Source organism: Arvicola amphibius, chromosome 7 (genome assembly GCF_903992535.2).
Source record: "Arvicola amphibius chromosome 7, mArvAmp1.2, whole genome shotgun sequence".
In the NCBI taxonomy this organism is placed as follows: Eukaryota; Metazoa; Chordata; class Mammalia; order Rodentia; family Cricetidae; genus Arvicola; species Arvicola amphibius.
In genome coordinates this window covers 46,067,212-46,093,151 of record NC_052053.1, presented here as the reverse complement: position 1 = coordinate 46,093,151, position 25,940 = coordinate 46,067,212, and the positions used below count along the sequence as shown (strand labels likewise).

Sequence of the window (25,940 nt, the reverse complement as noted above, 5' to 3'; positions counted from 1 at the left end):
CCCGTGCCCAGCTGTGAATAGAACCCTGGGCTTCGTGCTCTGATCTCTGAGCATCTCGAACTGCAGGATTTTGATCCCAGGCCAAACTTTTAATAAAGAAAATTCATCCACAGATGCTCTGCTATTGGCCGATATATCCAGTTATTGGAATCTGGGAGATTCAGTGTCAGGGGTTGCTTTATTTGCTCTCTGGATGGAGCCATTTTTCTTACGCATTTAATCTCCTAGCAGAATATTTCCCTAGGAAGTACACTGTCTGAGACAGCAAATCCATGTGGCCCTGTCACATCCTTATTTTGTCTTCTAGTGACTCACAGGATGGGCATTTGCTCACTTATGATTCTTATTTTTACTATGTCATTAAGAAGAAATTATACAGAAATCAGCCCACAATCACCACCCGTCATCACAGAGCCGTAGGCTGATGATGTGTGTACAGGACTCCGTCAAAACGGGGAGAGGGCAGAGGCCTCACAGCTTGAATGACGGCTTTATTGAAACTTGGGTCTTTCAGATGAATAAGCAGCTACTCTATCTCATGGGGATGGGGTTCTTCATGCTGTTGCACCCAGAGATAATTTGTAAGCATGAAAGTAGGAAAAATGTCTCCCACCTCTGAAAGTTTTAACTGGAGGCTCCTCCTGTGTCCCTGTGTCCCTGAGAGCTGACTTGCTCAGGAAGCCTGGCAGTTAATGAGGCTGTAATTAAGGATTAGCTTTCCCCAGACCGCCCTCCTCTCCCCTCCTTTTTCCTTGTCACCTCTTGGTGGAGCCTGCGAATTCCCAGGCAGAAAAGAAAGCAAGAGAAGAGACTTCTTTTTTTGGTTTGCATTTGGAGGCTTACCTATTTTGGATACCTAAACCACTTCTCCCAGATCCTAGAATACGTTGGATGAGATTAGTTACGGGAAGTCTGAGAGCCTGTGGGAGGGAGATGCTCCAGCAGGTGGGGGAAAAGGGGACATCTCTAAGGTGTGTGTGTGGTGGGGGGAGGGTAGTCCAGAGAGTAGGTGGCCAGCCCCACTCCCCCTCAGAGAGCAAGCTAGGACCCCATGTCTGGGGTCTGGTGAACACAGTGAGAGAGGGCCAAAGTCGGTCCTGTCTCTTACAGGAAACTAAGTTTGCTCAACCTACAGATTGAGCTTCGTTACATTTGGCCGAGGACAGCTATGAATGTGGCCAAATCAAAATCATGAATTCACTTAAAGTATTAAGAGATTTTTGATAACTTTTTTGTAATTGAACTTTGTAGATAACATCATATCAAAATTTCAAAGATTGGATCAGTCACCTGTATCAGTAGCCCACTTAATCACTAAGGAAGGAGCCTGGGTCCAGGTTGTAGTACCTGGAGGAGCAGTGGCTGAGAACACCATGTCAGGCCTGGCTGGTCCAGGCTCAGCACCCCTCTGGAGGCCTCCCAGATCCCTTTCCATCATGATCCTGTTCCTCTAACTTCTGTCAAGGGCCAGGTAATAAGAATGCCTAGTATGACCAAGCTGGACACCATCCCCAGAATGTCCATAGCTATTTCTTCCTAGGCACTCACCATGCAGGTCTGCCAACTTCTAGTGGGCACCAGGATCATTGTCTGTCCGTAGACATCCCCAAACTCTCAATTCCACAGCACAGCTGAACACCAGGGGCATCAGTTTGTCCAGAGTATAGTCAATATCTTGCTTGGGGGATCAACCAGCTTCACGGACATACATGGGAACATGGGAGACTAGTTTGCTCACTGATTGGTGAACGTGCACCCTGAACCATGTTGTCACTGTCCACCCTGAGTGGGGTGATAGGTGCCCAACTGTGGAGGTGAGGTGAGAGGAGATCACACACCAAGCCACACAGAACATTGGCCAGCACCCACCTTGTCAGATCGAAGGCCAGGTACATCACCATGTGCAGAGAGAGTTCCTCTCAAGCCATCACTTCTCTGGCTGGCATTAAATTCGAGAGCATTCTAGAAAGGCTTTCGGCCTGGGCTGTGATTTGTCCTGCAGGAACCTCAGGACTTCCTTAGACACAGGGATCCATCTGGGGGTCCTAAGACATTATCTGCATGCTGAGCTCCTGGGAGCTGCCATGATATACACACCTAGGGGTCCCAGGGAGGACTAGGCTCCCCTACATAGATCTGTGACAACCCTTGGTAAAAGGCTGGGCTGGAAGTGGGGTAGGTTCACCTTCACAGGCTTAGCATCAGTGTGGGGGTCTCAGCTGGTGACGACCAATGGCACTGGGGCTGTCTGGCATGGGTGCCCATTCCAAGGGGGAAGAGTAAGTGAGGGGTGGGAGCCCTAGGGGCAGCTAAGTTGGGGGAAACTCCAAGCTCTTTCTGGCTTTGGGGATTGGGAGTCTGGGGTCCACAGTCTAGAAGGATCCAGCTCATCTCTCTTGTCACACAATAAGCAAAGCGAGGCTGTCTCCTAATATCTTTATTGTTCCTCAGATAACTGAATAGTACAAAGTTGCCCTCTTTTACCTATTTTATTCTTAAAAAATGACTTCTCCACACATGGCTACCCTTGGGGAGTTCCTTCCTGTTGGAAACTGAAGTTTCCCAAGATGCGTCCTTCCCATCCAAGATTACATGATTCGGATAACTTGACAAGAAGAGAAGAATTCCACTGGGTTATTATCAACATGAACTTGACTATGTCTCCTATAAGGGCATACACTGATTTTTTTTTTTCTTTTTAGAAACAGAAACCATCCACTTATCAATCCAAACTACGGCATTGCATGACAACATTCATTGCATAAATTGAACACACGGAGTTACCACCTTGGGGGATAACAGACGGACACCTCACGACCTAGCTACAGGGTACGCAAGTTCAACAACGTGGGTACGGCAACTTCACTCTACGAACACCCACCATTGCTTCGGGAAAGCACTAGACACGGGTCCATGAGCTACCGGGAGTCTCAGCACAGTTAATCTAAGAGACAACAACACAGTCAAGAGAAAGGCAGCTGCAATATGTGTGGGCTGAAGCAGCCTACACTGAGCGCCGTGGGGGCCGGGGGCGGGGGGCTCTGGGAGGGAGGAATGGCCATCACATCATCGCGCTGATCACGACCTAAGGAAATGTCCATGCAATCCTAACAGTGGGTTGTTCTTGGGTGAGAGGGGCCAACAGTCATCGCCTTGCTTCTTTGAGTTATTTGACCAGAGAGGAATGAGGAGGGATGGGGACAGCCAGGGAGCCTTGGGCTGCAGTTCCATCCACATACATGGTGGTTCTTCGGAAATCTGTGGCCCACCTGCATGAATAGGAGGAACACAGAGGTGACACCATCCCTCGGCGTCAGAATCACGCTGATTTTTCAAAATCAGGGCTGTTAGTATTCTTGGAATCATTTTGGCAGCTATTTCATGGAAATGTCCTCTGGGAGAGGACTTGGACCCTGGGCTTCTGGGAAAGCAGGAGCTACAACTCGTCAGAGCGGATGACGTGGAAGAGGGTGACATTGTAGAGGGTCTGATGGCCATTGTTCCAGGCATACAGGGCACGGTCCTTAGGGTTGTAGTCCAGCATGGAGATGTGGGAATATTTGTTCTGGAAGGGGATGTCAATGTACTCGTAGGTCGAGGCATTGGTCTGGTAAGCGTAGTGGACCTTGGTGCCCCCCGAGTAGCCGTTGGTGACATAGAGGGTCCCGCAGATGATGAAGGCCTCGCCGGCGCTGCGCTTGGGGTAGCTGGTGTTCCACGTCTGCAGGATCTGCAGCGAGACCGGATCCAGCTTGCTGATGACGATATTGCCAGCATTCTGGTTCGTGGCATAGACAGCCCAGAGCCCATTCTCGTCCACCATGAGGTCGATGTCTGAGTGGCCACCCCAGGCATAATGGTACATGTTGTTGTAGCCAGCGTAGTCCAGGCTGCGTGTCTTCAGGATCGTCTCTGTCTTCAGGTCAAACCTGATGATGATGTGACTCTGGAATTTGTTGAAATAGATGGAACCATTGTAGACTACCTGGCCTGTGCCTGACCAGGGGTGTGGGAGACGGTGCGAGGTAAAATTGTCGGTGTTCATGAAGTCCACCATGGACTTGTACTCACGGACAAAGCGGTTGTTGTGATAACCATCCATGTACCAAACCTGTGGGGAGAGCAGACTTCATTAGTGTCCCACAGCAGGAGGGTGTGGGAACTTAAAATGGAAGGACCTGGAAGAGCCAACAAGACCATGGAACATTCTGTCCTGCCTTCGAGAATGCTGGGCTCCTGCCCGGTCCCCACTCAGACCTATATTCCAAACCCCTGGGAAGGGTAGGACACAGTGGAGGGACACGAGTGGGGACAGGCAGTCAGGCACTCTGGAGTCTCACACATACACAGTCCACAGCCAGTCTATGCAATATACACCAGTGGTTGGTATGGGGAACCCCACCAGGACCCCAGATGGAGCCCCCTCTGGTGCCATGTTATAGGACAATGATCACACTGTTCGCTCACTATTGGATCCTGGCCAAGGGCTTGGGAATGTCATCAAAGCAGGGACACAGTGCTGGAGTCAGCCTTGCAAAGGGTACAGCTGCTAAGTAGATGCTCACACACTGGGGAGCCTCTCTCGGCAATGACGACTGGCTCTCAAGGTCACTGGGAAGGAGCGTCTCCCAGCGTAAGGATGGGACGCTGTGAGCGAGTCCTCTCCACTCCACCAGGCTGTTACTGAAGTACAGTCTGAGTCATCGTCTGTGCTGGGCAGGGGTGGGGGGTGTGCAGCGAAAGATAACTAACTGGGGCTTTGGTTTGCTGTGGAGGGCAATAGCTCATTCCCTAATCTGCGGAAAACACTTTTCAGACTGGAACACGGAGCTCACAGCCATGGAAATCAACCAAGTGAAAAAATGGCCGAGGCCTGAGTTTGAAGGGTTACAAAGGAAGTGATTTCCTATGAATTTCTGATGACTCTGCACGCCAATTGACCCGAGAACCATCTATACTGGGAACAAAAACCTTTAGTCATTTGAAGCAATTTTGTAGCAAATGAGAAGGGGGCGGGGCTAAGAGAAGAGCCCTGGCAGCGTTATCTGCCTGGCTGTAAGACAGCTGCTTTATCCACAGAGAGCTGGGAAAGCTGAGCAGGGATTAGGGCTGCGGCGGCTCTCAGGCATGGCGCGACATTTTTGTTAAAAAAACAAAACAAAACAACCCCCCCCCCCACAAACCAACAACTGTGTTCCTGAGACATCCGTTCAGATGCTCAGAAGCAGATGTGCCTTTTGTTTTTAATGAAATTAAAAACAACGACGACAACAACAGAGTCTCGTTCGAGGCTGTTATTATCCCATCTCTCTCAGACCATCCCTCAGTGATATGGGTCACGGATTAGAATGGAGAGGAGTACTGGAGGATTGGGGCATGTCCATATAGCCTCTTGGTCTCTGGGGGAAAGCCGCCCACTCACTGTGCCCTCAGTGGGCTGCCTCGTGGGACAGGGAGTTCTCTATTTCTTCGCAGCTTCTGCTTGAAGCAACTTCTGCTAGCCCTACCTGTCCCCCTCTGGAGCAAGCCCCTCCTTGGTACTTTGGAGTGGACCTTCCGTGGTGGGGAGCTCGGGATGGGTTTCTGTGTTTCTTGGGTCCAGTGTGTAACAAGATGACACCAATGTCTAAGGATCTCTAAATGGTCTCATCTCCCACACACTGGCAAATCAGGCAAAGGCCCACCATATTCTGAAAACAGAGATTAGGAGGCATCAGGGGAGTGGACTCCAGAGACGGAATATTCAACCACACGCTAGGGAGGCTGCTTGGGATATGGGTCATTCTGCAGAGGAGAACTTCACAACTCAAAACCCAGAGATCTTCATGGAAAGGAGCTCCATTTCCACAGAGGCTGATCCTCCCCTCGGCACTGTGACCTTCCCATCTGAAAGGCCCTTGTCTTCTGTCCCTTCCAAGACCTGATGGCTTAGACCAAATTCACTCAGCTTGGGTTAGTGCTGCCCTGGGAAGAGACCCCAGTGATAGTGGGTTCACATGTCCTCTGAAAGGATCAAGGGTTCTTCCAACTAGACTCAAGGATGCTCAGCAAAAGGTGCAGAGCAGAGTACAGGATGTCAGGATGCCCGCACAATTCCATGACTTTATTTGGAGAACATGAATGTCATCATGCACTATGAACCCTTATATAAGCCCATATACCAGCAGAGCTGCCGTTGAGGCAAGACAGCCGCTTAGTAAGTAGAGGGGACCAGTGGAAGAAAAACCACCCCACTTTTACTCTTCTGGTCTCCGTTTCTGTCTCTCAATAGCTGACCCCTGACAATTTTGACACAACTGACCAGACCACCTGCAAAAGAGAAACACACACTCCTATTTCTAAGTAACTTCACAAGCCAGACTGTTACACCAGCTTGTGAACCATGCCTCAAGTCCAATCCCACCGTGACCTATGTATGAGCAAGGATTCCTTTGATCCATGTTTTATTTTTCATCGCCCTTCTCCAGCTGCCTAGTGGCCTCTAAAAAGTCTGCTCTTCAGGGAACAAACTCGGTGGATCAGAAAAAAGGAATATGTTGGCATATCCTAACACCCAAACTTACAGATTTAGTAGTTTCCAAGTCCCCAAATCTGTAACTATTGCCCAGGTGTACTGGGATGTCTTTCTAGCATCCGGGCTTGACTCCGAGAGCATCTTATCTTTCTGCTTTGTCAGTTAGCTTGCTGACTTTGCATCTGTCTCACTCACTCTGCCATTCTCTCCTGGGGAGGATGTCCAGGGCCTGGGTTGCCGGTGCAGAGGTCCCAGAGGCTCTGCGGAGCTCCCTGAACCATCCTGCACAGAACCAAGTATCCCTGCGGCTAGTTTCATTTTCAGATGAGAAAACTGAGGCCAGGGAGGTTTGCTTAACTGTACTAAGTTTAGTTGCTTTTCAGGGAGGAGGGCAGCCAGGGTAGGGCTGCCAGGGCCTCTGGCCAGCACCTTACAATGCAGCAGGGTTGTTAGGTGATGCTATTTAAGGGCCTTTCTTAGTAACAAGACTTTAGTTAGCTCTTCTCTCTGGATGGGCGAGCATTTGACAAATGTCCTCCTGAAACTGCTAACATCAAGGAATTCAGCCTTGGAAAAGATGTTCTAAAGGGAGGTGTTAGTGAAGGGGAGGAGAGAGCCTCGGTGGGAGGCTAGGAGGAAGTGGCTGGATGCCAGCCGCCCCAGGAATGTCCCAGTAAGTACGCCCACTGAGGAAGGATTAGAAGGGATGTCTAAGCTGTCAGCAGACAGAGCTGCAGGCACCAGCATATCAGCATAATCTAAAGCCTTCTGGATAATTCTACCCTCTGTTCTAAGGATCATCTGCTGGCTTTGATGCTGCTTAGATGAAGGGACAGGTCCTTGAAGCACAGAGCTAAACCGGGGATTGAGTAATACGCCACCTCTCTGAACATGAACCTCCTGGGGATGCTGGGAGCATGATACAAGCCCCCTCTCTGATGTCTTGTGTAAGTCAGACTGGACTTCTGAGGTGGGGGACCAGTAACGGGGAAGAAAGAGGGGTGGGTGGGACATGGCTCTGTCAGGGTGTCCTAGTCCAAGAAGATTGTGAGTCTTGGAATCCAGAATGGAATCTTTGGAACTGCAGGGGTCTGGAGGTGTGGTAGTGTGGTAGGGACTTATGTATGCTATGCAAAAGATGGGAACTACAGCCAGCTCCTACCAAGTCCTTCTGCTTCTAACACTAGTGAAAAGGGCCTGGCCTCTGGTGGGGACTGAGGGTCTGTGGCAACCAAACAGGTGGCTCACTGCTGAGGGACGTATCTTAGCACAGCACCTGGAGACAGCTGGCGCTTGATAGACGGAGAGAGGAAGGCCCGTGCAAAGGTATCCCAAGCTAATTTTGTTCTAACAGCTTACACAGAGGCAGTGGAGACAGAGCTAGCTCAACGCAGCACCCCCCCCCCCCCGCGCACACACTAATGAGGGGTTCTACAGCTTTCTGAGGCCTCCTCACAGGCTCAACACAATTCTTCCCTCTGCTTCACCTTAGCATTCTCACAGAACCCTCCACAGCGACCTGCTCCGAAGCCATAAAGCCAACATCAATTTCTCTGTATGTGTGAGTGTGTGTGTTTGTGTGTGTGTGTGTGTGTGTGTGTGTATGTGCGCGCGCACGTGTGGCGAGTTATTGGTCTCCTGCGAGTTATGTGATCAAAAGTGAATGGGAGATTGGAAGAGAGCAAAACAAAACAAACACTGCTGGTGTTGATCAATTGTAGAATGAGGCGACATGTCACTTAGCAGGCTGAATACATGGGCCACTAAGGGGAGCAATTGGTTCTGAATGTCTGGAGCCCAAAGTGCTCAGAGCAGCACCCAATACATTGTGTCTGCTCCCAGCCAGCATCCTGCTTTTCTGCAAGCCAGAGCTGGTCACTAGACACGACATGGTTGGGACAGAACCTGGCATACTGGCCTGGGCTTTCTAAGCACCTCCTGTCTTGGCTCTGTCTTTCTCTCCAGAAAACCAAGCCACCCACATCTGTAGTGAAGGGTGTTCCTAACAAAACTTAGAGCGGAAGTAGGTTTTATCTGATGGGATGTGGGTTCTAGCACAGCCTACGTGTTCTAGTTAGTGTTAATTGTCTATGTTAATTGTCAACTTGACCCAACCTAGGATCACCCGAATAAAGAGTCCTCATTAGGTTGACCTATGGGCGTGCCTGTAAGGGACTGTCTTGATTGCCTTAACTGATAGGAAGGCTCATCCCATGGTGGGGAACACTATCACAGGTTCTGAGCTAGCTGAGTGTAAGCCATCAATTAGCATGCTCCATGGTTCCTGCTGTAATTTTTTTGGCTACGGTTGCGTTCCTTAGGCAGAAGTAACGCTTTCAGGAATAGCAAACAGGTCCACCTTCAGGTTCCTGCTTGAGCTCCTGCCCTGACTTTCCCTAATGATGAAAGTGTAACAGAAAATCCTCCTCCCTAAGTTGCTTTTTATCACAGCGGCCAAAACCAAACTAGAATGTTGAGAAGCTATGAGACCATCATGGTCCAGAAACCAGTGTGAATGCAACTTATGTCCACACATCCCAGACCCTATGGTACCTTCAGGGCAGCCCAGCCAGCCCTCTAGAACTGGCTGAGGCCTTAGTGGCACTGCTCTCTAGAGCTGGCACATCTATTGTCCACTCTAGTTGCCTCTTGTTTCCAGAACTACAATCTTGCTCGGGAGAGATGTGAGTTTCTCTTGTGATAAGGCTTCAGGATCTCGGATCTCGGGCTCCTTTCTCTGGGCCCAGGGAGGCACTCCTAGTTCTCTGCTTCTGTCCACTATCCTGCAAACCTCTGAAAAGAAGAGCCCTTGGGGAGGAGGGCCGGGACCCTGGGAGGCTCATCCTGGCTGCCGTGATCGGCACTGCACGACATCAAAGGACCATGATTCACAGAAACACCCCTTCCAGTTTGCTTAGAGCTTCCTGAAGACTGAGGCTGCTCCTTCCAGGCAGGCCTCCTCCATCAAGGGCCTCCCAGCCTCCGACTCCCAACGCCCAGTTTCTAAAGAGACTGAGACCACAGCCCAGTCCCCAGGAAGGAGAAGTAGGCAAAAAATGGGCAGCCGGATCATTTTTCTTTTCTGCTGTTTGCCCAGGGGGGAAACACCCAGGAAAAAGGAACCCAGCCTCTTCTCAAAATCAAAAAGAAACACAGAGCTTCTATCAGCCATGAAAGGAATGGCAAATGAGTACAAATCAGCTGTCATTAAAACAAGAAAGGCCTAATAGATTCTATCCCCGGAAGCAGAGGCAGTGATGGGAACCGCCTGGAGCGGTCAGCACAGGAGATGCCTGAGTACCTGCTCAGCCACTGGGCAGAGCCACTGTTGCTTCCACAACTGCCACCACCGTCCTCAAATGGGCAGCCTCTCCATCCCATCATCTGTCACTTGTGTTTGTATAGGGGCCTCTACCAGCCTTCCTGGGAAGAAGTCCTTTGGAGACTTTGGCTCTACCCAGAGTCTGAAGCTGTCTGCTTGGGAGGTAGACATGGCTGGTACTAGGGGAGAGGGACAGAGACCAGGCCTTTTAAGTTTTTTTAAAAGATCCAGGGACACTTACCCTGTTATCACCTTCTGGGGCCAGTGGGTCTGTCATCCAGGACCCGAACCTTGAGCCAGAGGTCTTGACAGTCACTGGGTCACTTATACCTGTCAGCTTCCCGCAGGCTGGAACAGAGTGCGCATGGGTCAGAACCAACAGACGACTGAGAGCCTTGGAACCCTCCCCCCAAGGGCGCAGCTGGGCTTGGGGGGGCTTCATCCTCTTCCCCTCCAGATCTGGTGCCCAATGGCCCATGATGTCACTTAAACAAGTCTCACCAGTGGCCATGAGGAACCACCTCTTCCTCCAGAGGGAACAATTAAGGCCAGCATGGGCGGGGCATAGCAGTGAATGGCTGCCCTCTTGGGTCTCACGATTCCTTGGGAGCAAGAGGCCAGGGCAGCCCCAGTAACAAGAGAGAGTTGGCCACAACAAGCCTCAGTTTTCTCTGGGAAATGGGACAAAAGAGCTCAGTCCTCTCTGACTGCTGGAACTTAGGCAGCATGGCAGGCAGCAGGAGGGAATTTAGGCTCCATGGGAGACACTGCACCCAAGCAGGATTCACCTCCCAAAACAGAAAGACAATCCTAGCAGCCCATAACAGCACTCCACACTGTGGAAGCACCTTCCTTGTGCACGTGCCTGTCTTCCCTTGTGCATGTGTCTGTCGTAGAACCACCTCTGATGGAGGCAGGTGGAGGCTTACTGCTGTCCTGCTGTGTGTGTGTGTGTGTGTGCGGGGAAGGGGAGTATCTGTGGGTTTTCCATGCTCTCAAGAAGAATGGCCCCAGGCAGGAGGGCTGGGAGTTGAGCATCATGCTCTATGGGATCTTGGACGTGACCCCTGCAGCCCTCCCACCTCACAGATGGCCAGAGATGACCTCAGAGCCACAACTTCGTCATTCAGGAGTGGCGGAGGCTGTGAGCCAGCATTCCTGCCCTAGCCTGCAGCTCTCTTGCCCGCTCTCAGCCTCCAGGTTGAGCCCGTTGTGCAGGACTCCTCTTTTCCATCCCACCAGGTCAGGCTTGAGTGTGACCCGCCCCCCAAGTCTAAAAGATACCCTCCGATGGCCACATTAGCATACATACACAGTGTCTGCAAAGTTCAGAGAAGATCCAGGTGCTTAGGAGAGACTTAACCTGAGACCACAGGGAAGCAGAGATAATCCTACATGGAGCAGGGAGGGGCAAGCCCAGGGGAGGGTGCAGCTTGCCATGCTCCCACCCCCAGCAGCATCTCCCCAAGCCTGGAATGGGGTGAGCATGTGCACAGAGACATTGTACAAAACCGACAAGGTGAACTGCTCGGTTCGGCTCAAGAGCCAGTAGAGAGGGGACCTTGGACAGAGCGAGGCTCAGTAGAATTGAAAGCCACTCCAGGCCTGGATTCCCACTGATGCACCAGCGCTGGCACTTCTGCCCGGACTAGACCACTGTGCCCACTCTCCTGTCCCTTGCCCAAAGGCACCTCCTCTTCCAGGAGGAACTTGAGTTTTCCGGCACTAGCACTTGCTTTGAGGCTCAAGGCTCTATGGAGGTCTTGGGTGCAAGGGTCTAAGAGGCCCATTGCTGAGCACAAAGCATGCCCACTTGGCCTCTGTGCACACTGCCCTGCCTTACCCAAGCCCAGGCTTGGAGGAGACACCAAGAAAAGGGAAAGGAAAAAGAAGGGAATTGTGGGAGGCCAAGGTTGACGAGTGTTGGCAGGAGTTGGAAGTGAGGATCCTGATGGGTTTGTAGAAAAATTTCCTTCACACACATGCACACACACACACACACACACACACACACACACACAAATTCACACACACACACACACACATACACACACACACTTGCATAACTGTATGCTTCTGAGGTTCGAATGAGTTCATTGTGGGCTGCCTGTAGAGGCTGGTCAGGGGAAGCCAGATGCCCAAGCTGGACTCCACCCCTCACTCCCACTTTTTCTTCCTTCCTTTTCTTCCTGTTGACTTGAGGTGGGTGTTGGGTTGCCAGGAGACAGAGGCTCCTCCACAATGGGTGGGAATTGAAAGAAGCCAACCCTTTTGCAAGTCTTCTTCCCAGAACCCATCCTGCCATCCACAGAGCCACTGGTCCCTGTAATATCTCATAGAAGGTCTCCCACTGGTCCTGGAGATAAGATCTATGAACTGCCTGGAGGTTAAGGCCCAAAGGAATCAGCATGCACAGTAGGCATGGGAGGAGATCTGTGTGGAAAGCATCCTTCCCACCCAGTGGCATGCTGTGCTTGAGGCCAGCACATGACTCAGCCACATACCACATACTAAAGTTTTCCGAGATGCCAACTGACACTAGACCTGTCCCAAACCCATCGGAGGTCCCTTTGCAGTTGGATAGCTTCTCCTGAAGAAATCTACCATCTTTCTGTATATCACCTGATCATGATACAGTTTCAGGGGGATGCCCAGCCCAGCTAGGATGCCTAACTCTGACCCTAGTCATTCCCTGCCAGGCCTATTCTGTTTTTACTCTAGAACAACATCCCAACTCCACACCAAGCTTCTAGGGCTGGGCCCAGACACATGCCTAGACCCTAAAGATGTCGTCATCCCACCCATCTCAGTGACCTCAGCTGAATTCCACATTCCCTCGGGGTGCCAACAAAAGCATCGGGGGCTTGCTATTCCAGGTAAGGGGTCTCCTCCACTCGCCCTACTTCCCCATAAACAGACGAGGGACTTAGCTCTCAGAGAGTCTCTTCAGTACACCAACCAATTCACTAGCTGAGAAGTGTTGGGGTCAGTAGGGTGAGCCTCTGGGGAGTGAAGGCCACCCTTCATGTTACCCATGTTTGCTTCAGTTACCACTAGGCAGGCACTATATCACCAGGGCCCCCAGGAAAGCAAACTAGCGTAGGCGCACGACTCAGGCCTTCCAGAATATGCCTGGATGGTCCAGTCAGTCTTCTGTGAGCTCGGATGGAGAATGTGCAGGACTTTGCTCTCAGCCAGGCCAGGGGCAGCTTTGAACAATCTTACCACACTCTATTCAACTGTTATTGTTTTTGTGTTTTGTTTTGTTTTTACTATCTCAGAAAGTGGCAGGAGGTCTATGTCTCAGTTCTACAGGAAGGCTGCCCAGCAGGTCCAGCCTGCCAGCCACACCCAGCCTCCTCTGGCGTGTTTTCCTGGTGCATAGTCACCAGAGCAGTCAACCGTTCAATGCTTCAGTGCTGACTGAGGAGGGTAGGTGGGCGTGGCCACTGTGTCTCCTGCTCTCTAAGATGCTGGGGCAGGCACAGCTCCGAGGGCCCATGGGGCTGGAGGCTGCTTGCCATCCTTAAGTCAGAGAGTTATTTTTAGTTCTCTGTCCACACTAGTTCTGTAGAGACCTCACAAACTGACAGGATCTAAAAGAGCCCATGGCAGAGGCTTGGCAGTCTCTTGGCACACCCAGTTCTAGAAAGTACCACTCTCCAGCCACACACTCAGGATACACTTGGGGGTGGAAGAAAGCTTCTGGGACTCAGGAAGAGGCCTGAAGGAAGGATGATGCCCAGTAAGGAGGGTCCTGGACTGGAGATCCTTGGTCAAGCTAGACGACAAGCCGTGAGCCTTGCACACTTCTTGGGCGGATGCCAAGCTGAGAGCAGCCCAGACTATCTCAAAGCTCGAGTCAGGATGAGTATCTCTGGGAGGCAGAGCTGGGAAAGGAAGGTCTGTGACCTCAAACAAGCTTTGGCCCTGGCCTCCGTTCTCAGAAACTAGAGAAGAACTGTCTGGAAAGAAGTCTGCAGGCTGGGAGTAAGGTCCAAGATGCAGATGCAAGAGCCCTAATGCAGACCCAGGGTTGGATCCAGAGCCCACAGCAGACCCGTGAATACTATCCTAGAGCCATCCTTCCCCTCTTGCCCTGGCCAGGAATGGCCAGGCCTCTAGTGGACTGCCCGTTCTTTAAAAGAAATGGAGGGGGCAGGTCTGGTCTAGGTTGTTGTAAGTTGCCAGAATCCTGGGCTCTATTCACTTAGGCTTCCACTGCTAACTCACCCTTACCTCTCTTGTCTGGGAGTGGTCACACAGCTCTGAGAGTCACTAGCCTTACTGTGAAGCCTCCACCAGGTGATTCTGGCATCTCAAGTGTTAGGAAGGTATCTTTTGATTTCCCTTGAAGAGTCCATATTGCTCCGGCACAGCACAGCACAGTGTGGTAAACCAGTGTACCCCACCAGGGCAGGAACCTGCAATCAGCATTCTACTAGTGTGGACACTGTGGGGACAGCTCACTTGGCTGTCAGGTAAAGGTTTACTAAGGCGTTTTGTCAGTAGAACAAAAAATACACTTTCCCCCTCGGTTGGCCCTAGCTGCCTGGAGACTTCCAAGCCAACTGCAGAAAGAAACAAAACAAAACAAAAACGTCACCAAAGAGCCCTTGGCATGTATGACAGGAATACCGCTTCATACCAGCTCGTCCTCAATGGCAATGGTGACCAAGGAAGCCTATAGCACCGGTACAACCTAAGTCTGGGGGGCAGCTGCATTGAACAGCCTGTGCTGGGGCCCCAGTTTTAGCTTTACTCAGGTGAGCTGCTAGGATATGACCTTGCAGCATCCTCTCAGGGGACACCAGGGTTCTGGGCAGCTAACTGCCTCTTCCTGTCCCTGGGGACAAGACTTGTTGCAGGGAATTGCACTTTGCAGAAAAGGCCCAAGACATGTTATGTCTAAGCTCTATGTTTAGTGTGGAAGGAAGATATTTCAAATTCTAAGTCTTTGCTGGAACACTTGGAAAAGCATGCTGCCCGAAGATGAACAGAATTGCTAACTCTGGTCTTTGCATTATGCTTTCTGCCTGTGTGCAGGCCAGGAATTTAGGATGGTTCTAAGAAGAGACTTTGAGAGATGCAGGGAGCCCTTCCCTCCCTTACGGATGTAACCAAGCACCTGCAGAGGCAGACACACAAAGGACCCTGGGGCTTGATGGTTTAAGGAGTAACACTCAGCTACTGAGCAGCTGCAAGTGCAGAGCCCCGCCCACTGGGTCAGCAGGGAGTGGTGCCCACGGCAGAGTGCATCCTGGGTGTGACCACCCTGGCAGTTGGCTGCTGGGGAGGCTGGGGGACGATCCCTCTCTGCAAGACTGATGCAAAGACTGAATTAAGAAGCCATAAAGTATTTAGTCCTTACGCTTCTGGCTGAAGGCCTGGGACAGATGCTAAACCTATCTATAGACCCATCAGTCAACCATCTGCCACCTAATTTCTATCAGCAGCTTACCTACTCATCCATCAGTCATTGACCAGTCCTCTACCCGTCTATTCATCTATTGTCAACTGTGCCTCCTTCTGTCCCTCTGTCCTTCCACTTATTAGCTATGCCCACCCGCACTTGCCTGCCCTCCCGCCTGATTACTGATCTACCATACCCCCAGCTGCTCCTCTGAGCCAGGCAGAGCAGAGCTGGTGACATGAACAATGTATGTAAATTTTCATAGTGACCCTAGGGCCTAAGGACTCTGTACCTTTGTACTGCAAAGCAGGAATCACTGGGATGGAAGATGGTAGGGACCTGGAAGAGGCACCTGCTGTTGAGTGGCTTGCTACTTTAGCCATTTTATAGCTTGGCACCCCATGACTTCCCAGACTGGGGTTCAGAACCAACTGTCCCAACCCCAGCTGCTGTTTCTCTTCAAGTACATGCTTACTGAAGCCCCTCTTAGGAAAGAATTACACTCTCAGGTCACCTCTCTGGTGCACCCTAGGGTGGGACTATCTGGCCTCATTCTTTCTTCATTCCTGAATCACATGTGTCTTAGCAGCCCAAGGGTAGCCACGTGAAGATCCTAGCCATAAGGTAAATTCATACAGCTGCTAAAAATAGGCTGAGGACAGATGGGAAGTCTGGCTTGGCTGGGATAACCTGGAGAGGCGTGTGGGCTGCCCCCCTCTCCCAAAGGCCCGTTAGCTTGGCGGCCTTGGTAATGTCCTACCACGGTCTCCATCCTGATTCTTTTAGTTTCTCCTAGGCATGACACCCTGCCTGGTTACCTGGCAGTGAAAATAACTTTTGTAGGGGAATAAACCCAGCCTCTGGGCTCTTCAGAGACCAGGAAGACCTCTAAATACTTCACTGGGAAGGCTGGGAAGGAGGCCATGGAGGAAACCCAAGGGAAGAGTGGAGGGGACCCATAGCCCAGTGCTCAGCCCAGCACCCTAGGCACTCCTAGAGGGCGTGTGCAGGCAATGGAGAGGCTGTCATCCAGTCCCAGTCATGGACGGACTAAGGCTACCAGCCCCTGCCCTAAGGGGTCATGGGTTTTATGAGGCACAATAGTAAGAATATAAAATGGAAAATGATTTCCTGGTGTCCCTGTGAGTGTCTCTTCAAAACAGCTAGTTCCCAGTACCCATCATAGCTTCCTACCTCATCAGTACTGGGAGCTCAAAACTTTACACTCTTTTGGGGGGCAAGCTGTAGGGAGTCACCTGGAGACCAGGGGACAGCCTCTCTAGTGAATACTCCCATTCGTCTGTCACCTGACACCAGGAATCTGAACTCATGTGCTGGTCTGTGCAGGCGCACATGTGTATGTATGAGCTCTGTGGAGGCCAGAAGACAACTTCAAGTATCATGTCTCAGGAGTCATCCACCTCGACAGCGTCTCTCACCATCTTACTTCCCAAGTAAGCCATGGGGGCTGGCCAGCAAGCCCTAAGACCAACCTGTCTCCCCTCCCTTGTGCTAGGATTATTTTCACATGAGTTCTGGGTATTGAACTCAGGTCCTTGTGCTTGCTCTGGAAGTACTTAACCACTGGAACCTTTTGCTTGCCCCACACCAAGGCTTTTGAAAAGTATTTGTTCTTTGGGATGTTTTAAATTTTGTAAGGCATGGATGAAGGGAGACAGAGTCAGAGCATCAGGTAGAGCAAAAAAAAATCTTTCTGGAGACAAAGTCACCCTTACAAATACATGGTATAAAAACAAATGAGTTAGTCACTCTGTGGAGGAACGCTGAAGCTGGTACTGTATCAGGACATGAAACATACCATTTAGAAATGGCCCTGAATAGCCAACATATGCAATTTGGCCAAAGCCACAGACTGGGTAGTTAGGCAGGCATGAGAACCTGGATGGTTCCTACCTTAGGACCGTCAGGGGACATGACTCTGAGAGCCACCTTGCTCACCAGTCCATTCCCCCCGGGCCGCTGACGGCCCCCACTTATTCTATCCAAAACCTGTGCCACTGTACCCCCTCTTTTTAGTTCCAACTAAACCTGATACATTGTCTCAAGGGGTTTTATAAGCCCTCATCTCAGCCTGGATGGAGATGTGTTTCCAGCCCATTTAAAGTTATCCTAAAAACACATGCACGAACCATACACATGCATATTAAGCACTTACACCTTTGCATGCGCGCGCGCACACACACACACACACACACACACACACACATACACACACGCACGCCCATCTGACAGTTTGTGGCATCCAATATCTTTTTCTTCTCTCTCTCTCTCTCTCTCTCTCTCTCTCTCTCTCTCTCTCTCTCTCTCTCTCCAAATTATGTGAGATTCATTGGGGTCTAGAACTTGCTTTGGCATGGGGTTTGCGCATGGGTGATGCCTTGGGGTGGATGTTGCCTGTATTACTTGATGCTCTCTCTGGGTGGCCCTACCCAGAAGCCCTGATGCAGCCATCACCTGCTGAGGCCAGGCAGGCACTGTGGCTTCAGTACCACTCCCTACACCTGCATGTGTGGCAGAGTCGGGCCAGGCAGTGCCACACCTGCAGGGCGCTGGGCCTACCTAGTTTTTGCATGCATGCACGGAGCCTTTCTTCAAGATTGGACACTCTGCTCTGAAGTTCATCGTAGTCATAGGCGCCAATTTCCTCTTGCAGCTCGTTAAGCACTGACGTCAGATTCTGGACCTCCTCCTTAAACTGCAATACCAATTTGGCATCGGCCTTGTACTCTTCCAACACAGGAATCAAAGGCCTAAGTTCATCCATTTTCGTTTTTATTGCCTGCAAGGTTAAAATAAGCTGGTTCAGTGCGATGCATGCAAGAACTTGAAATACCCTGCCTTGGCCTGGCTTCTCCCTATGAGAGGGAAGGTGTGCACACTCCCGTTTTAGTAATCCACCAGTTATCTGGTCCCAGTGAGTCAGGATAGCGTATTAAACAGTCCTCAGAACACCAGCATATTTGGGAAAGCTCTTTATTTGTCAGTCGAGAATGCAACATCTTAAGGTTACATGCTTTAGGTCACATACACAAAGTTTGTGGTTCTTTTTTTTTTTCTTTCTTTTTCAAAAAGTGCATTGACAAGGGTTCAAACTATTCATGGGATGCATCTAGAATCGCATGCAAAAGGAGGATCCTGGTTGGATTCAAGGTTCCTTAGTGAAATGGTGCTAAGGATTGGAAAAGAATCGTAAAAATGCATGGTGCAAAAAGCTCTCTGGCTCTCTCATGGTTACAGGGGGGGACTGCATCTTCAGTCAGTGGCGCATTGAAAAAACTCTTAAGTTAGCCCTGCAAGCAAGAAAATGAAACACCGTTGAAAAGCTAGCTCACTAGCCTGCCTTAAACAGCCATTAAAAGACACGTATTTGCATGGTCACGTAAGAAAAATCACACTTTAACGACAGGAAGGCAAGCTACTCAAATGGTGAAGGGCATCCCTCACGGTTTCTGCTGGAACTCCTTCACGCAGTGACTACAGTGCCAGAGGCAAGGGCTTGCTTTTGCTGTCCCAGAGTCTCAGAGTCCCCAACTTTGGAACTCAGAGGCGCTCTGTAGACGACACTCTCCAAGGGGAGCTACCTCATGTCGCTGAAGACACCTCTGTCTTCACAGTCTGCTGAACACAGGAGGGCAGATGCTGGCCAGGGAGAGACACAACTCTTTTTGGTCTGTAAGGTCAAGAATCTCTCTCCAAGGTTAAGTCATGATGGTACATCAGAAAAAGAGGCACAGTGTTCCCCTGCCTGGGACAACAATCACTGGCTTATTCTGCCTCGATGCGATTCGTCTGCTATTATTTTATTTATATTATAGATTTATAACTTCATTAGCTTGCCATTTTGCCTACCTAATGCACTGCTTTTAAAAGGAGAATTAGTTCCTGCTTCACGTAGGGAGTGCATCAAAGGATAACATTAGCATACAAGGAAGGGAGGACGGACCAGGGCTCAGCAGTTTCCAGCCAAGCGGCTGTGTAATTTGACCTGTTCATTTACATCTGGGCCTGATTTCTAATTAACATGCATGAACACCTTAATTAAGGTGGCAGATAATTCCAAGCCTAGTCCTAGTGGAGAGTCGTGTATATATACATACTTGTACATATGTATATATAATTTCAGGTCAAAGGAACTGAGGTTTTAAATGGCCAGGGTCACCTGGAGACAGAGAACACTGAACGCAGCTGCATCTACAGTGTGCCTTGTCACAGCTAAATTAGGTCAGAAGTGAAAAACTGCCCTGAGTGATCTGGGCCCAGAAATGGCTCTAATCAGTTACGCTAATCCTCGGCTAATGTGATTTACCTGCAGTAGCTATGGAATGCTGAGGGCATCTAACCATACCCTGCCCGCTAATACGCTTCAGCCAGAGGAGCAGGGGGCCTGGGACCCCTGGAGAGAGGCTCCAGTGTGTGCTAAAGGGGCCGACCAAACCCCAACCCCTCCAGTGGCCAGAGTGGATGGTGTCTCTCCTCCCAGAGTGGAACAGCTTTGCAAGGCAGAGGACAGTTCTCACTGTGTCCCCCTAGGTCCCCAGTCACTACCTCTGTGGGGAAAGGGAAGCCAGAAGGGGAAGAAGATCTGACTTGGAGGAGGAAGAAGAGGAGGGGAATAGGGGTGAGGAGAAAGGGTAATAGAGGAAGAGGAGGATGAGGGGAGGGAGAGAGAAGGAGTGGAGGAGAACGGGAAGAGGGAAGAGAGAGGAGGAGTTCGGGGAGGGGGCAGAGCTCCAGGAGGGACAGGCATACCTTGAACTGCCTGGCCAGATGTTGCTTATGGCTCTCCTCCACCTGCTTGAACTTGGACTCCAGGCCTTTCATTTGGTTCTCCATCTTCTCCACGTACTGCAGGTCTCTCTGAGTCCGCCTGTCCAAGACTTCTATGGATTGAGACATGTTTTGCACCTGTCAAAAGGGTAACAGGTTCAAGGCGAGAGCTGCAGCAGATGTCGGGCGGGTTCATTTGTCTGCTCATCAGCCAGGCTGACCTTTCCCACAGCACCACCCGGGAAGGCAGGAGTGGCCCAAGCCTGATTTACCAGTTAATCACTAGTGTCAGATCGTTAGGACCAAGAACTCCCAAAACACAGCAGATCGGCTGGGTAAACATTCCCTTTACCCTCTTCCAGCAAAACTCTGACCGTGGGGTACACAGATCAGGGCAGGCACAGGGCTGGAGGCCATTTCTCTCTGCGTTTAAGGGTGGGGCCTGTTTCCATTCTACAATGGACTGGCATTGCTAGGGAAGTGCACACAGCAAGAGATGAATCCAGAACGATGCCAGGCCCGCCTAGGGTATAAATTCCCTCTCCGCTGGAGTCCCCTGGAGTGTCCTTGCTGACAGTGTTGGTGTTCTAAGTGTGGAAGGAAGGGGTAGGGAGCTGCTCTAGGCTCCGTGCCGAGCCTTCTCCCCACCGCATATGCCATCCATCACCCCCACAATATCATAGGCAGATGACTGCTCGGCAAACACGCACATTCAGAACGCAGAGTCAGGAATCAATCACCCAGCAAATGAAGAATCGCTGTTTTACATCCTTACGGGCATTGTTGAATGGAGTGTAGCCTCAAGATGGGACTCTATTATTCAGCACGATTCCAGAGAGCGTCAAAGAAAAACAGTTTTGGTGCGGCCAGCTGCCAGCACATTTCATTTTCAGGAAACTGGCTACGGCTTACGTGAGAATCTATGCTCACCAGGGGCGAGGGGGGCAGGGAGCCAAGGTGCTGAGGATGCTGCCGGGGATGCCGCAGTGGGTTGGGTCATTTTCTCAGAATCTAATCCAATTACCAGCAAGGAAGGTGTGTAGTGAATGACAGGTCTCCTTGCTGATTTCTTTTCCTTCTGAATTTGAAATAGACTCCCTTCTAGGAACAAAATCCTTGGGATAGAGGCTTGGCTTCACCGCTCAGGGGTCAGAGCATGAAGGTAGGGTAGCACCTCAAACTCTCCAGACCAGTAGGTGGAGAGAAATGGGAAGAGTGGCAGGATGCCTTCTCGCTGGCCAGAGGTCGATACTGCCCATCTCAGCACTTAAAGCCTGATGGGATCTCAGGACTTGAAAGCAAGGCACACATTCACCTTCACAGCTCAATTTATAGCACAGCTGTGCATGGGGCTGACTGCTCCCTTCTCTTAGTTGCTCTGAGGGGAATCGAGCTGATCTGCCTGGACGGCCTCTCCAGCCTCTTGCTGCCCCTCTGAACAGCTGCCGTTCTTCTTCTGGGAAAAGATGTCACATTTGCTGTGGTCCATCCATCGAGGCCCAGCCCAAATGCCACTGCCTTCAAGGAGGCTTCTGGGAGGAGCTCAGACAAAAGATACTGAGAACTACTTGGGAACAATACCATCTTTTGGGGGTGGGGAGCGGCTCATCTACACCTGAACCCAGACAAAGGGCAGCCAGTGCAGGAAACCTAAGCAGCCTGCCTGGCCCAGAGAAGGACAACATGAGCATCTTTGCTCCAAGCCTCTTTTCCCAGTCTCCTCCTTGGAGATATGACACTGACCAAAAGAACAGGACTCAGATAGCAGCCAGTCAAAGAGTGGGTGGGGTTTGGGGTGGGAAAGGTTCAGTCCAACACAGGCTTTCAGTAAGAGACCACACAGTGCAGTTGGGAGATTTTTGTCTTCCTTACCATGGGCCCATGTTTCTAATGAATTTTAAAATGTAAAGATTAGCTATACTTAAAAAAAATCTGAAAGATGCCAAATAACTTGTTTGCCTTAAGGTGAAGCAACAGACGTGTGAGCCCACTTTATGGACAACCACTCAACCACTTACGCCTTCCATAACAAGACATGGGTGACATCCATATTAACCCTTTGGCAATACCTGCTTCCACACACCTCTTCCAGTTCCCACAGTATTCCTAGAATCCTCCCAGCACGTTCAAGGTCACAAGGTCATAGGATGCTCTTAGCCACTGTGGCAGCAGGTGCCATGAAGTGGGAAGGGGACATGCGCAGCAGCCACACACCTGTCCCCATCTGGGAATGACTAATTGCTAATGCTCATTGCCCACAGAGGCACTGGCCTGAGCCAGCTATGTTATTTATCTCATTTGATCTTCATAAAACCCTGGCATCAGGGGTCTGTTCTGAGTCCACATGTTAACACAGATAAGTCAGTTAGGAAACTTGGTCCCATCACATAGCCAGCTCAAGGTCGGAAACTCCAAAGCTTCTGCTCCCGGACTCAGACTGTCTTCAGAGGACACAGAGCCATCCTATGCTCACCTTATCCCCTCCTCTGGCATCAGACCCTGGAGGAACTGCCCAGGCTTACGGATACCCAGTCAGCAAGGACTCAAGCTGGGCAAACCAGAGCCTTTAGGCCTAGGTCCCAGGACCTGACCTGCTGTGTCACCAAGTGGGTCTAACAAACCCAGGTGGTAGCAACACAGAACCAGCTCCAGAGTCCTCAGCTATGACCAGCTGCAGGGGACCCAAGGAATCCAGAGCCTCCTCTGTTGCCACCCAAGATGGCAGGTGCTGTCTGTGCCAGGCCTGGCCCCGCCCCACAGGCAGAGAAAAAGCAAAGTAGACCAGAAAGGAGGTGTGTTGACCAGGCCCAGCCCTAGACCACAAAGGTGAGCAGGTTTCTTGTCTCAGCAATGCTGGCAGGCACCGTAAACGAAGGCCCCTCTCTTCCAGCCAGTGCTTAGGCCCTCCCGAAATAGAGTCTACGTGGCATGAGATGGGCTTTAAATTTTTTAAGCAGCAAGACTGTGGCCTGCATAGGCAGACAGGGAAGCTGAGCACTCATTCTCAGGGGGCCCCAGAGCTTTCTGGAACCATTTCCCAGTTCTGCCCTTTTCCCAGAGCCCCAGGGCTTGGGCCTCAGGCCCCTCCAAGCCCCTCCCCTTCACTACAATTCTGAATAATTAAAGGCTCAATTAGGCTCCTGTCTAGTTTGGTGTAAATAAATGTCTGTGGGATCCGTTAAATGTATTTTACTTGGGCTCTCTTCAAATGATTTATTCTGGTGGCTGTAGGTGGCAAAACAGGCCAAGAAACCAACACACTCTATCCCTTTAGGGTGAGCCAGCCGCACAGACACCATGATAGAAAGAAGGTCCCATGTCTCTTCCATATGGGGACTAGCAGCAACTCAGGAGTCATCCTAATTCCCAGGCTGCCCCAGGCAGTTGAGTCCAGAAAAGGCTGCTCTGCCCACGGAGGTGCGAGTCCTGCAGCCATGCCGGCTCCAAGGCCAGGTCCTGGCAGGGGTTAAGCTGGGCTCCAAAGCCATTCTGTCTTCCCCAGAGGATGGAAGCTGTCCTCAGTGCCGGTGTTCAAGTTATAGAGATGCCCTATACACAGATCTCATACAGGTGAGGGCTTGGAAATTCCAAGTCCAATCAGTAGGGAAAGTCCCAGCTTTCTTGGTGCATGTGTGTGTGTGTGTGTGTGTGTGTGTGTGTGTGTGTGATGTGACTTTTGTGAGAAGGGTGCATCCCAAGAAAGGCATCTTTTTTGGGGGGAGTGAGATGGTCAGGATGGAAAGGCCCCTCGCCTTCCCTTCTCCTCTTGGAAGCACTTCAGGGACTCACAGTAGTGAGGTTAGAGTTTGCAGAGTCTGGGGTCTCTGGGGGCAGCCTATAGCCACTCTGTTGAGAACTAGAAGCCAAACAGGAAGATAGCTGGTCCAATTACTCAGACAAGCTCCCTTTCTAACTAGCTCTGTGGCCCGGGGACATCAATCTGAGGAGTGACTCATGCCACCGTCTCTACTCTGGTCTTGTGATACATGAAATAAGACTCAAAGTGTATGCATGGACTACACACTGCGGTCCTTGTGTTAGAAGCATCCACGGTGGGAATGAATTGCCTGGTGGGACCACTCATCAGTGGAGCAGAGACACCCCCATGGAAAGCCTGTGGGCCAGGCACCTGGGGTCTACTGTTTCCCTGGCAGCATTGCTGAGCCCTTTGGACCAGACCCTGAGCATCGCTCAGAGGAGAAATGGCAGAGGATGAAGAAGCCATGCTCCTGGCCTTTCCAACGAGCTCTTTCGTGGAGCCCCTGGAGCCCAGGAAGCAGGTGTATTCATCTCCCCAGCAGGGTCACCATGTTCTTTTCCATCCTCCTACCCAGGCAGCCGTCTGCCCACTCATCCATTCACCCATACGGAGATGGGGCCACGCAGGCTGGCCGACCCTCAGGCTGGCACACAGCACTCTGCATGTGTGCGCTCACACACACCCCCTGCGCAGACTCACTCACCTTCTCCAGTAGTTGCCTCAGCTGTTTTGTGCGGGCATCCCGTGAACACATGGTCTGCTGGGGGGCGACCACCGTGCAGATACACCTGCCCTCACTGTCCTGGGCAGAGCTGTACACCTGCCAGCTCTCCTCGGGGTTGGTGGGCAACACCTGGAGCGGGGCAGGTGGGGAAGGGAATGGGGAGAGAACAAGAGAACGAGGGTGAGAATGAGGGAGGCTGGTGCTTGGGTGCCAGGGGCTGAAGTAGATCAGAGAAACACAATGCCTAAAAATCCAGGTTCAGCCCTGGATGCTCAGAGTTTGGACATCTAACCAGATTAACGCTTGGGGAGGTGGGAGGAGCTGCGGATGCACCAGGCTGGCTGAGGGGTCATATAAGAAACCAGGTGGCTAACAGCCAAGAGAATAAGAATTCTCTTCCCCCAGGAGTTTTGATCTGCTGTTCCCTAACACTTGGAGACAAGCACCATTGTTAACAGTTCCTGTCAGTGCCTACGAACCGAACTGAAACCAGCAATGGCTTAGAGCTGTGCTGTCTCCCTGAAAGCAGCCTGGCTAAGATGTTGGCCTTCCAACTCCACGCAGCTCCCACCCACAAGCCATTTGGTGGATGCCAATAAACTCGTTGTGTAAGGGTCACTCCCCCGCCCCCCCAACCTCACTCCTGAGGATTTGCCTGCCCAAAGACCACCAAGGACCCAGAGCTGTGAGTAGCTAGGTTCACCTGGTGGGCCTTCTATACCATCCATGACCCTGACCTTCAGAGACACAGCAGGGGCAGTAGACACCAATGCTCCTGTACACACCCCCATGGCCTCCTGCTCGCCTGCCCTCCTGCTACTGCAGCCTGCCCACTGTCTCCAAACCTTTCCCTGGCATCCTGTGCGTCCATGCTATTTTTAGATAGGGATGGGGAGGAAGGCAGAGAAGCTATGGTAGTGATGCACTTCATCTCATTCACCCAACCTCAGCACACAGACCATGTAAAGTCCTCAACATGGAGAGTCATTCTGATTTTTTTTTTTGTTTGCTTGGATTTTGGGAACCCACTATGTAGACCATGCTGGCCTTGAACTCACAGAGATTCACCTGTCTCTGCCTCTTGGGTGCTGGGATTAAAGGTTTTACACACCATGCCCGGCACTAGGGAAACTCGAAACAACAGGAGAGGTAGAGCCAACAAGAGTCATAGGTGTGTGTGTGGGGAGGGGCGCAGGTTACACCACTGAGACCTTGGGAGCAGAATTGGAGGAAAAAGGAGACTCGTCCTTCACCTCTCCTTTCCACTTAGAAGGTTAGGCTGGGGCCCCTTTCCAGGAGCTCCTCACGGAAGGGTGGTCTCAGCTCAGTCTGCTACCGCCACTATGGAAGTCAGCCCTACCCAGACCTTCCACTCCAACCCTTAGCCAGTACTCCCCTCCCCATGCTGCTGATGGCAGA

General features: G+C 51.2%; 1 protein-coding gene across 2 annotated transcripts in view; it reads right to left on the bottom strand.

Annotated features, from left to right (window-relative positions):
* Nucleotides 1-2,494: 2,494 nt before the first annotated feature.
* The window catches only part of Olfm1 (olfactomedin 1), a 37,624-nt gene continuing 14,178 nt past the window's right edge, over nucleotides 2,495-25,940 (bottom strand). For both annotated transcript variants that reach the window (XM_038337058.1, XM_038337057.1), the window contains exons 2-6: nucleotides 24,501-24,650; nucleotides 20,020-20,175; nucleotides 17,830-18,049; nucleotides 10,078-10,184; nucleotides 2,495-4,111 (exon numbers count right to left, since the gene is read on the bottom strand). In XM_038337058.1, the coding sequence (XP_038192986.1) occupies nucleotides 3,437-4,111; nucleotides 10,078-10,184; nucleotides 17,830-18,049; nucleotides 20,020-20,175; nucleotides 24,501-24,650 (1,308 nt within the window). In that variant the 3' untranslated portion in view covers nucleotides 2,495-3,436. The remainder of the gene's footprint in view (nucleotides 4,112-10,077; nucleotides 10,185-17,829; nucleotides 18,050-20,019; nucleotides 20,176-24,500; nucleotides 24,651-25,940) is intronic.